At 45.6% G+C, this 12,476-nt stretch overlaps 1 protein-coding gene across 4 annotated transcripts in view; it reads left to right on the forward strand.

The window, feature by feature from the left end:
- LOC139327770 (zinc finger E-box-binding homeobox 2-like) overlaps positions 1-12,476 on the forward strand; it is an 86,578-nt gene that overhangs the window by 57,839 nt on the left and 16,263 nt on the right. For 2 of the 4 annotated variants that reach the window (XM_070957728.1, XM_070957726.1), the window contains exons 3-4: positions 6,342-6,598; positions 11,963-12,031. In XM_070957728.1, coding sequence (XP_070813829.1) covers positions 6,342-6,598; positions 11,963-12,031 — 326 coding nt within the window. The remainder of the gene's footprint in view (positions 1-6,341; positions 6,599-11,962; positions 12,032-12,476) is intronic. The other 2 variants (XM_070957727.1, XM_070957729.1) reach the window with 1 other exon arrangement.

The raw sequence follows: 12,476 nt of genomic DNA on the forward strand, positions 1-12,476 counted from the left end.
CTTCTTCTCTGAATCCTCCCTCCCACTCCCCTGGCCTGGGAGTCCTGAGGGCAGCCAGGGGAAGCTTTTGTGTGTCTTTTTTATTCTTCTTCTTTGGCTTGTGTGACGAGGAGGAGGAGGAGGAGGAGGAGGAGGAGGAGGGGGAGGTTTACTTCGAACATTTGTTGGAGGCAGGAACATGTGTGAACTGGGGGAGGAGGAGGAGGAGTGGAAGGGGGGCACAGATGGTGAATCCATGCAGGACCCAGCAAAGGTGGGACCTCTGAGCTGTTGAGCAAACCTTGAAGCTTTCTCTGCCTGCCTCTCCCTCCCCAGCCTGTTGCTCGGGCCTCCTCGGCAAATAAATGGGACTTTAATTGAATTAGAGTCAGTGCTGCTGCGAGGGTCTCCTCGCGGACAAAACCCAGCAGCGATTTGACGGATGTGTGGCGACATGCTGGAAGTTCCTGCATCAACACAAGCCATCACGATGTGTCTCTCTTTTTTAAATATACGTTCGCACTGTTTTGAACATTTCAAGATGTTTAAAATGATCCGACGGAGACTTTTCAGTGGTTGGACTGATCTGTTTGCCGTGTGTAAAACTGTCAAAAGTACAAATATTTCTTATTTTTTTTATCTCCAGTTTCACTCTATAGTCATGGTTTTGCTTGCTTGCTGATTAGTTAAGGGAGTGAGACAGATTTTAAAGGTTTCAGCGACTTTTGCCTTCTGTTTGAGACGTTGTGGCATCCTGATAACTGCTGCTGAACGCTGATAAATGGTCAGGTTTGATCTTCTTATACTACGTACTTGTTGGTTTGGGTTGCTCGGCTTCGTAAAGTTAATTATCTGCTGGTTTCTCACCACGAGAGACTTATTTTCCTGTTTGACTTTCTTCCCTTTGCATGTCATTTTTAATAAAGTTCTGGGAAAAAAAAGCCTCTCTTAAACACGTACATTGTAAAACAGTGTTTTACTCAACAACTTATATCAGTCAAACACTCACTCCTCATGTCAGCGACACCCCTCCCCCTCTGTATTCACACACACACACACACACACACAGAGCGCCCAGACATGCACACATACACTCCCAGGTTGCGTTTACACTTCACTGAGTTTTCACCATTCATCGTCTCTCCCGAGTCGCCCCCTCCCCTCGCCGGCCCTCACCCCTCACTCTCTCTCTGTCTCTTTTCAGAGCTTTTGTTTGCCCTCTGCCACCGTCCTTTCACCGACTTGGCCCTGATTTGCCCCTTGTGCTCGATCGCACCATTATACTGAGACAAGATAGCACAAAATATCCAAACACGTCTGCTATTCTTTTGTCTGGCCTGACTTGGGCTGGAGTTCACTCCTGAATGGCACTAATGTACCCGGTTTGAAGGAAAATCAATTGCTGAGGATCTGTAATATATTAATGTTCAGCAGGCAATTTTATTTTCTCAAGCATTTTATAAAGGATTTCACCTCTTGATTACAGTGTTTTTCAAATTTGGGTCCCTTATTTTGGATGCAAATACAAGAATATATCAAGAAAAAGCTTGAAATGATTTTAAAGAAAACGACAAAACATAAACCAATCAGGGCTCTTCAAAACGCGCGAAACAAGGAGCTGTTAATGTAAAAACGAGGTAACTGTGCTGAAAAGCTGTGGTGTGAGGTTTCCATCAAGACTTACCCGAGGAAGTGCTTAAACTGCTGCAGACAGGAACAAGGGCAGACAAAAGGTCATCATGAGAATCCGCTACCGCTGGCCGTAGCCACGAGGCAGCGACCTCGCTTCCACCTTAATGCCCTCCCACACACACACACACACACACACACACACACACACACACACACACACACACACACACACACACACTCACAGACTCACACACCGACTAACAGAGCACTCCTGCTTCCCCATCTCCCTCGCAGCCATCCAGGTGATCCGCTTGGCTCACATTCATGAGACAGGAAGCGAGCGTGAGCAGTTATCGTCCAATAGGGAGAATGTCCTGGCTCATTATCGGCGTAGGAGGCCGAGCGTGTCACCTGGAGCTAAGCCTCGACACTCGACTAAAAAGTCAGCCGGGGTTAGCGTGAGAGCGCGAATGTGGGTGTTAGTCATTCTCCCCGCAGCGATCACCTCCACCGTTGGCCTGCTGAACAGAAAGAGCTCTCTCTCTCTCTGGCTCTGAGACTCGAGCAGGAAGGGCTTTTAGTGCAGCCTCCTCAGGGCTCTGGACGACTACTTTGGGATCGTTAAATAAATGTGATTATACTTGTTAGCATTGTGAAATGGTTTTCCTCGGCAGAGTGCAGGTGTAGCACCTCTGAACCTGGCTTTCGCGGCTGCAGAAGGTAGGATTTTTAAGTTGAGATGCGTTGCAGGCTGGAGGAAAGTTTCCCTTCCTCTCAGATTTAGTGATACTTGAGAGAAATCTTCTAAAACTCGTCTTCACCTCCCCCTCACGGCTCTGCATCCTTGCAAATTGCAGCTTTTTTTTCCCCACTTGAAATTAAGTAAGCTAAATTCTGCTATTTCAGCATTGATCATCTAAAAGCTTGACCAAGTAAGGCCCTCGTCACCTCTCCGAGATGCTCATTCTGTGACATTTTATGATGTGACTCACAGCTTGAAAGAAATTCCACGCATATACATACCATCCATGCAAAGTTTGACAAACAGATGCACGGGGGTCAACATCAAAGGTGCAAGTTGGTGGCCGCGTATTCCTCCCAGTGACTTCGGGCGCCTTTGAATGCAGCATGTGGTCAGACAACTGTTGTTGAACGCGCACACGAAGCGAGACTCCAACATTAAAGGCGCTTTTTTTTTTTTTTTAATCGCTGCAGTCGTTTGTTCACTGTCAAACCTGACGCTGTGTAAATATAATCGTTTAAGATTTGGAGTTTGTTTCCCAGCGCTAAATTATTTCCACTGGCTTCTCAGTATCTGCAGAATACAACTGTCACAGCAGAAGTATTGTTTTTTTTCTTCTTCTTTTTTTATCTTCATCAAAGAAATGATGAGGTTTTAATAAGACTTTTTCCCATGCTCTCTGGTTCTCTCTCTGCCTGTCACTGCTGACGCGTCTCGCCATCCTAATCAATATACAATATTCCTCTCCTCTCTGTGCTTTTCTCGTGAGTGACAGAATAATGCCAGGCCCGTGAAAGGGTTATGTCAGATAGTTTAAAACCCAATATTAAACAAGAATTGCGCTGTTACATGTGTCATTTTAATTATCTGAAAAACTCAAGTCAAAGAGGCTCCTTTTATTTACCTTAAACGGTGGGAGAGATAAAAAAGAGACGGGAGAAGAAAGCAATATCAAACAGGTAGCGCGAGTTTGTAAAACGTCAGCCGTAATTGCTTTTGTCGAGGATGACACTTAAGGTAAGAAAAGGAGAGAAGAGGAGAGGCATTTGAGAAGTAAACATTATCTTTTCTTTGTCTTTCTCTCTCCTCGGCAACACAAAAGGCTGATTAAGAGTGAGGTTCGAGGGGGGAGGCGAAATAACTGCCTGCAAAATATTAGTAGGTTAGAATTACTTTGTTGTGTGACACAATACCAATAGATGCTTCATGCTCGCAGAGGGAGAGGCTCTTGTCAGCGGTGGCACCTAAACAATGGCGGCTTTCTCGGCGTTAATACGACGCGTTTGACTTGACGAGCACCCCACTGTCATTTTGCCTTCTTGGAGGTATACGTTGAATGCGGAGGAGACAGCTGACGTTCAGAGAAGATTGCGTCTACTGTAGCTTTCAGAGACAGTTCAACGCCCCCGCGCTTAAATCTGTTCAGAAACTCGGGGACGAGACGTGATGAGAGATAAGAAAAAAACAGCAGGAGACAGAAAATGGTTCAAACTGGTGACAAAAATAAAAATGAAAGCCCCACTTTGCTTCTCCAGGATTTACTTTGAAGACCTGAATTCTCAATTGTGGCCTGAAAAGTTTGTGAACGCTGCATTCCCAACGTGGGAGTATTTAAGTCAGGACGGTGTGCGTTGCTGTGGTGGATGTGTTGCTAAACAAAAAGAAGCTCCCTCGCTCCTTTTATTGGGGAAGAATGGGCCCTTTAAAACCTGTCCAGCCTTAGATAATTTCATTCAGCCGGCCCCTGCTCCGCCGTCATTGAATCTGCATCCAGAGATCAGGTTCACAGCGACGGGTTGATAGCTTCCCAAGCCTCTTGGCCTTTTGTTCTACCGGCCCCGTGAGGCTGCCCCCTCCTCTAGAAGTTGGGGGACACAGAGCTGATGGGATGTGCTGAGAAAAGTTCAAAACCTCAGGGGTGAAGGAGCGCAGAGAGGTGAATTCCTAAACGATCGTGTTGTTGTTGTTTTGAAGTGACGTGGAGTTGAGAGAAGTTTGACGGACTGATTTTACCGTCTGGACGTTAAACAGATAATGGCTTTTCTCTTTCGAGTAAAGGCACAATATCAATTGTACCAAGGTAGATGTGGACCACCCAGGAATCCCTAACGTCTCTCTCCACTCCTGGGTCTCCAGCCTCAGTTGCCTTTTTTGTCATCTCCAAGGAGCATTACTGAGTCTGAACTTGCCTAAACCCTTGTGATCACACCTCTTGAAAAGGTTTTGTTTCTTCCGTCGATTGGTATTCGAGGCAGGTCACCGCACTCCCACCCTCCTCCTCCTCCTCCCCCCTCGTGCCTGCCTGCCTGCCGCCCTCCTCCCCTTCGGCCTCCCCTCCCATGTTTTGAAAGCCCTGTTTTCATTTTAATTTGCACCTGTTGTGCAGTTGTTCGCTGAAGGCAAGTGCAGACCAGTCAATCGTACGGAAACGTGTTAGGAGGAGATGTGGGGAGGCTTATCTTTTGATATGTATAATGTCCTCAGAAATGTCATGCATGAACTTCATCTGGTTGGCGCTCTTGATTCTGGGAAAGTTCGAGAGGCAGGGACACTTTAAGGCCTCATGAAGCAAAATAAGGCGCATAAAATACCGTAATGAAGCTTGTCGCTTCCACAATGTGAGGCGTTTTGCATATTCTTCACTATTTACATGCAAGCTTAACATGACATGGCGTCTCTGAGCTATTAGATATAAATCTGTTGATTTGATAGACTTATGAGCTCGCTGCAGCTTTTTTTATTACTCAGGATCATAAATTCAGCTAAAGCACATTAAAAAAGAGCCTCCACCTCTCCACTATGGTGCCTCAAACTCCAGGCCCTCCCATGATTGGCTCTCACCGCAGAACATTCTTGTACAAGCTGCCAATGAGGTGTGTCCCCATGTGATGCCATGCTTCTGGCTCGCCTCGTGCTCCATCTGCACTCCTCCAATAAGTCTTCTGATGTCCTTTTCTGCCACGATTTACGCTGCGGTGAGCTTGCGCCGAGAACCTGCCGATGGTGGTGACTAATTTGCACGTGAGCCACCTTTGATTGAGTTCACAGCCCTTATTTACAGGCCGTCTATTTTAAGAAAAGCAGGCATATGTCTGGGGCTTGAGTGTTGTGGAACCGGGTGGGCCCTGCTGATGCTGCTCTGGAGTTTTGAGGGTGTGTGTGTGTGTGTGTGTGTGCGTGTGTGTGTGTGTGTGTGTGTGTGTGTGTGTGTGTGTGTGTGTGTGTGTGTGTGTGTGTGTGTGTGTGTGTGTGTGTGTGTGTGTGTGTGTGTGTGTGTGTGGTATGTATGTCAGTCTACCTCCCTGAATGTGTGCAGTCAATAGGCCTCAAAGCCCATTGTGTCATATTCATATTTTCATACGTTAGGAAACATTTATATTTATGTTCATGGTTCACTGGCAATGCAAATGTGAAGCCATCCGAGGGGTACACATGATGAATAATCTAAATAACTATAGGTTAAGCCTTTTGTATGCATGGCAACGACATTTGTAATATTGTATGTGCTATGCGGAGCATCTCAAACGTGACGGCTATGCTCCGGAGCAGAGCTGTCCTGAAAGGTGCAGCTCGTTGGCATCCGAGGCATGTGAGCAGGACTGAAAATTAGTGGCTATTTTGGCTCGCATCTCCTCGACAGCTGTCTGCCCACCGCTGTGGTTCAGTCACAGATTCCAGTCGCGGATGCTGTAATTGGGGTGTAACCCACAAAAAAAAAAAAGAAAGAAAGAAAAAAAAGAAGCGCCTACGCCTTGGACCGAGCAGTGATGTGGGGTGACCTTTTTAATCTGGGAATAAACCTCAATTTCCAAAACAAGCTGAAATCCCTCTCAGATTCCTCCGTCGTTTATGTTTGATCACTTCGCTGACACTCATGTAAACGCCAAAAGCATTTCAAGCTGCCGGTAATGATTGGCATGAGCAAGCCTTCTTGAGAAGAACCCAAGGAAAACTCCCCTGTACTGACCAGATTCCTCACTCTCTCTGTCGCAGCTCTGAACTATGAGAATGTGGTGGAGACGGGCTCAGAGACGGAGGAGGAGGACAAGATGCCGGTGTCCGAGGAAGACCCCCTGATCAACGGCACGGGCAGCCCGGCCAGCCTCACCAACCCAGAGGCCTCCCCGCGGGCCGAGAGCCACGGCCTGCTGACCAAGGAGGAGGAGGACGACGAGATGCGGGACAGCGGCGTGGAGCACATCTGGCCCGACAACGACATGCTGAGTGCTTCGGTCGACGGTACTGGTGAGTGTCTCGGATCACGTGGTGCAGAGGTTTACTCTCATTGGTCGGTTAAAGGGCAAACCGATAGTTTCTCTTCTTTCTAAATTTGGGTTTCAGTGTAAGTTTTGAGAGTTGTGGCTCTGCCCAGCGAGGCTCTGATCATCTTAGGCTCCACAAAATGTTTGTGAAATGACAATCTGTCGTCCAGATTTGCTTCAGAGTGAGATATCTTGTTATCTAAGAAACACGACCTTTGTGCAAAAAAAAAAGCACAACATTAAAGGGTGAACGATGAAGTTAAGGTATCATGAAATAATAATAATAATAATGATGCAAATGATAAAGTGTACCAAAAACTTTATTTTTCATTATTTCTGCTAGATCTGGCTCCAAAAACACATAAAAAACAACTTTTGTTCTGTCTGCTTCACCAGATGTGTGGGGTTCAGGTGAGCTGTCAATCAAAAAAACAACCACTAAGCTGACTTTCGGATACTTTCTAGCGAATGTGTGCACATCCTGCCACTCGTAGTACCGTCTTATGCCGTAAACCCCACCCATCTGGTGCCCGAGTAGACTTAAACAAACCCCACGAAGCGTCTGGCAAACACTGCTTGAGCCAGGTCTGACGGTGAAGCCCCGATGATGCTCCCTCAGCAGACAGACATGATAAACAGTTTCTTTGTGAGCGACAGACAGAGACCATTTGGTTCATGCTTAGAGAAAAGTCCCGCTCTGAGCCAAACAGCAAAAAAATATTTACAGTAATGTATAAAACCTCACAGAAAAAAGCCTGCGAGCTGCGGAAAAATGAAAATCTCTGGGAGGTGAGAATGTGCTCGGTGTGATTCAGTGTTTCGTTCTGCAGGAGATTTGATGCATGTGAGGTTGCTTTGACTCAAACTCTATCAGTGTTTCTGGTATTTCAACTCCATGCCGTGCAATACCTCCTCCCTTTCGAGCTGCTTAATCCCGGCCAGGTGATGCCTTCCCAAACTTGACTGATTTCTTCTCTTTTGTTGAGCAACTCGGATTGCGGGGGCTCCAGTCATGGATGCTTGAAAGATAAATACTTTTAATTAGGGGGCAGGGTATAATCATTAAAGGAAGCCAGACTGCTGCAAAAAGTCATTAACAATCTTAAATGAAATTTTTATTTTTATGATAGCCATTTACATGTATAATAAGAGTCAATGATTCTTGGAAGCATGTGACAGGAACAGAGTATGGCGAGAAGTCATGTAAGACAGCCAATTTAAATGAGCTGGGCTTCGCTATTCATTTCTGCTAATGAACTAGCTGTGCACGGTGCCGAAAAACGGAGGAACATTCAGCAGTCTTAAATTTTAATATGGGGGAAAATTGCACATTTATTAGGGATGAAAAAAAACTTAGCGGGTATCAACATTTGCTTCTCCTAAATAACAGTTCATATTGGCTCCTTGAGGGGAGGGAGGGAAGACAGTTTGGTAAATAAATCAAGATAAAGGATAAACAAGCTGTCGTTGCATACGGTAATTGTTTATTTGATAAAGACCTGCGGTGCCATAATGTCTGTAATTCAACTATGTTGCAATTCCCAGATAATATGCTTCTTGTGTGATAAAGTGTCTGACATATTTCAGAGAGCAAGTCAAGTTCATTAGAGCGTTTGGGAGTCTCTTTCCCAATCTTGCGGGTGCTGTGTTTCCCAGCCTGTTTTTTTTTTTTTTTTTTTCTCTTGCTCGGTGCCTAAGTGTCTACAGTGATACCTCAGCACATAACTTAGGCCTGAGATAAGTTAGCACCCCCCACCCCCTTCCTGCTCGGACTGATTTGCTCGTCACTCCCCTATCAGGAGTTTTTGCACGTCTTGAGAAGTTTGCAGTAAAAGCCCAGAAAAATGGGGACAAATGCGACAAACAGGCACTCCGAGGACTCATTTCATGTGTCGTGAGGCTTTGAAATTGTCTTGTCGCCGTGGAGCAACGCATTTTTCTGTCACACGGCTGTTGCATGTAAGGAAGAAAGCGAGAAAAGAAAAAGTTTATCGCCAAGCCTCCTCTGATTCCAGGGCACAATCAGAGTCTTGTGTCTGGCGTTGTCCTTGACATTCCTTCATCCCACAGCGAGGCTGGACGCGATGTGCTGGAAAGCATGACATCATTATCACTGACAGACATTTTCAAATAAATCACCTGCGTTCTCCCTTCGCCCCGTTTCAACTCTTCTGCAGGGCGTCAGGAGGATTTCTGACTTAGCGTTGCAGCAATCACAGGCTGTAGAAATCCCACTTTTTTTCCCCTCATGTTTGCTGGATTATAGCAGCACTTTCGCTCCATCCTCAAGGCGCATTATTTGAGGAAGAAATGTTCTGTTTTGAGACATTGTTGCCAGATTCGGCCTTCTGTTTTTGATAAAAACAGCGGTTCTTGTTTTCTTTGCACATTTATCAAGTTTTGGAGTTATTAATTAGTCATTTAAACACCTAGTGCATCCAGGAGTTCCCCATGTTTTTTCAATAAGTGCAGTGTTTCTGATGCTCCTCCACCCTGCCAAGAATAAAATTCGGAGCAAAACACTGTTTTCTTTGGCTGTAAAATGCTCCAATTCGAAGGCACCAAATATCTGCTATTGACAACTTCAGTCAACAAAAATCAGACATGGCTTCAGCTTTTAAGAAGCTGTTTTAATCTGCTTTTGTGTCTGAGACTCTGAAGCTATTGTGAGACAGATTCAGGATAAATGAGGCTAAATGCACAAAGGCAGAACTTTAAAGCGACTGCGGTGACCGGCCATAAAAATAGGAATGTTTTCAAAATAAACAGCATCAGAGCTGCTATGAAAATAGGTGGAATTATGGTCAGGCCAAGGTATTCTGGACCCCTCCTGAGTCCAGAGTCGGCTCCCAAACCTCAACATCGCTCTTCAAGGAGGTGTGTACCTTACCGCCTCAGGTCTTCTGTGATTTACTACTGACTAAACACACTTTTCCGGCAGTTAACGGCCAGTTTCATCTCCCAAAAATAGGCACATATTTGTGGCATAAATGACTCCAGAAGAAATCAAATCCCTCTTTTTTCCCCGTTTTTGCACATTACTCATGACACTGTGAAATATTTCGATCCTCAAAGGAGACAAAGCCATGAAATCGATCATGTCTTATTAATTAAATCTTGTGTAAAGGAGCCTCCGCAGCAGCAACATGAGCTCCTCGTCTTCCTATAGAAGAACCAGGCACCCGAGTCACCACAATGACACTTTGTCCCAGTTGAATGTAGCTCAGGACTGGCATGGATTTATGCACGCATGTGTGCCAGAGGCCGAAGCAGCGAGGTGTTCGTGGTATTAGTCTACCTCCTACTGGAAGCAGCCGTCCCTCCCTTCAGACCACTGATAACAAAAGTTGTCCAAGGTAAATAGGGGAGAGTGGAGGGCCAGTAAATCCCACTGGTCATCCCCTTGCGTCAGACCAAAAGTATGCAGCCAAATTTGATTACCCAAAGCAAACACGGTGCCTACGAGGACACAGAAATGTGAGGGAGTTCTGCCCGTGCTCAGCGCGAGACGGGGGAGGTTTTCATACACGCTGATATCTGATACTAGTGGGTATATTTTAATCTGTGGCGGAGGCTTTTTTTTTATCTGTTTTGTTTTGTCATAGCTTAATTTATGTTGTTTGAAACCCATTTATTTTCTCATACTGCAACTGTGGTTTTGATGCTGTTTGGCAGACGTGCAATCAAATGTACAGGAAAGAAAGAAGAAAAAAAAAAAAATCCGAGCAAGAGGAAAGTTAAACTAGGACATACCCATCCAGAGGAGTCTGTCATTATTCTCGGGAGCCATTGACAGGGTATTTATCATTTCACCGCAGAAGCCAAATCTTTAATTTCAAGAAAACCCCAAATTGCAAGCCGTACAAAGCATTCCACAACTATTAAGCCCATTGTTTTCAACTAAAAATAAAAATTCATTTTGTGGCTTTTGTGTCGTTGTAATGTAACCAGGATAACATTATTATCAACAATACACCCACCACCTTTCCTGTAATTTCTCAGCCAGGTTTTCTATATTGTCGGCGCTCATCCCGGTTTAACAGCCACGGGAGAGTCAGATAGATCAGATCCTGCTGTGGACGGGTAAAAAAAAAATGGAAATCTTCACAATGCAACACTTGTAACGTCCTTGCAGGAGCAGCAGAGCAAGAACAGATGCGTGCGAGGCACACAATGCAGGTTTTTTGTTCATTTTTTTGAAATACAAAGCCCCCGTGTTCTCGGAAGCACCTTGATTTAATTTTTACTGACGAGGCAGGAAGGAGGGGACCGGGGACTCCTTAAGCTGATTGTCCAGTCAGTGTCCTCTCGTCGACCGTGGGGGGGTGGGGGTGGTGGAGGGGGGGTTCATTTGTCAGAGGAGGGTTTGTTTATGAGCCTGTCAGTCCACCGGATATTTACAGCCTCCTCACCTGTGCCAGGACACTATCTGCGCAGACTGGGTGCCATTACCCTGATGGGCATTGAGAACCTGCTCGGCCTAAACCAACGCTCCTGCGGGGGGCTCGCGGAAATAACCTGATTGGTTGATGCAAATCTCGAAAACTTAAATAGCACAAGTGTCGATTAAAGAGACGTCAAGGCGTCCAGATTACAGACGACTCTTCCCTGCAGTATCATGAGTGCAAGGCTTTGGAATAACAGCTGCTTTGGATGTCGTCCGTTTCATTCTGACATACTTCACCAGACAACATTAATTCTTTGTCTCCACCCACCTGAGGTTTCTCCCGACCAATGAGGTTATTTCTGCCTCCGGAGCAGCTCTGCCCTGAGAGATGTTTGTGCAACTAAAACTCTTCATTTGTGGTTCAGTGTTGTATTCTTTTTAGTTGGTAGCAAGGCACTAACTCTCTGCAAGGGGGGGTTGTGGCAAATCAAAAAAAAAAAAAAATACTCAGAGCAGCTTTGGATAAAAGCATCCACCAAATGACATACGATAAAACAAGCGTGATCCTGCATGCAGAGGATTGCAGCAGCGTCACAGCCAGGGAGTAATAAGCTCAGCCTGCGTGTTGGCTGGAGCTCTGTGATTGCTCAGGTGGATGTGCTCCGTGTTGTATTTAATCGCTCTGTTTGGCGATTGAAGCTTTCTTCGCCTCCCCCGCCGCTTGTTGTCATGTTAAAGGTAAATAAGTCACTGTCTGGCCCAGATGATAGCATTCATTAAGCATGCCGAACAAAGCCGCGGCACGCTGCGATGCACAGCAGTGCCTTTATTGCTTTCTCCATACCTTCTTCTTAAAGGCCTCATTGTCGCGTTTGTTGGTTCGGATGGTACATTGAGGTATTCACCCCTCTTCCCCCACCCCCCACAACCCCTTCTTTCTTCTTCTCTGTTTCTGTGCAGATGAAATAAAAGATGATTTCGACACCCTGGGGCCTGATGCCACTTTGCAGGCAGTTGGAAACGGTACAGGTGAGTTGACTGAAGATGTGATTTTGGTGTGTTGCCTCTCTTTTCTCTTGCAGTGTGCTTGACTTTCCGTCCCTGTTACCTACATTACAACATCCTTTAAAACAGTCTGTCCCAATCTTGTTTGGCTCCAGACTCCTTAAAATGAAGCAACGTTGAGTTGCACAGGTTGCTCAAGTCTGCCCAATCCAGAGAGTGTTTTTCCCTTTAGGGATTCACGGTACGCTGGAAAGTTACATGGACACATAAACTTGAAAACATGGTGTGTCTCCATGCTTAAAGCAATCCAACAATGTAATGCATCTTTAAATACTTCACATCCGAACTCATTTTCTCACAAAAAACATGAGAATTTTGTGCAGCAGAAGAACATTTTCGCTGCTTTCTTGTCCTATTAATCATCCTGTGATTACATTTGTCTTGCGGCCCCAAGCTGGCAGCCGCTTCT

This window comes from Chaetodon trifascialis, chromosome 24 (assembly GCF_039877785.1).
Source record: "Chaetodon trifascialis isolate fChaTrf1 chromosome 24, fChaTrf1.hap1, whole genome shotgun sequence".
NCBI classification, from domain to species: domain Eukaryota; kingdom Metazoa; phylum Chordata; class Actinopteri; order Chaetodontiformes; family Chaetodontidae; genus Chaetodon; species Chaetodon trifascialis.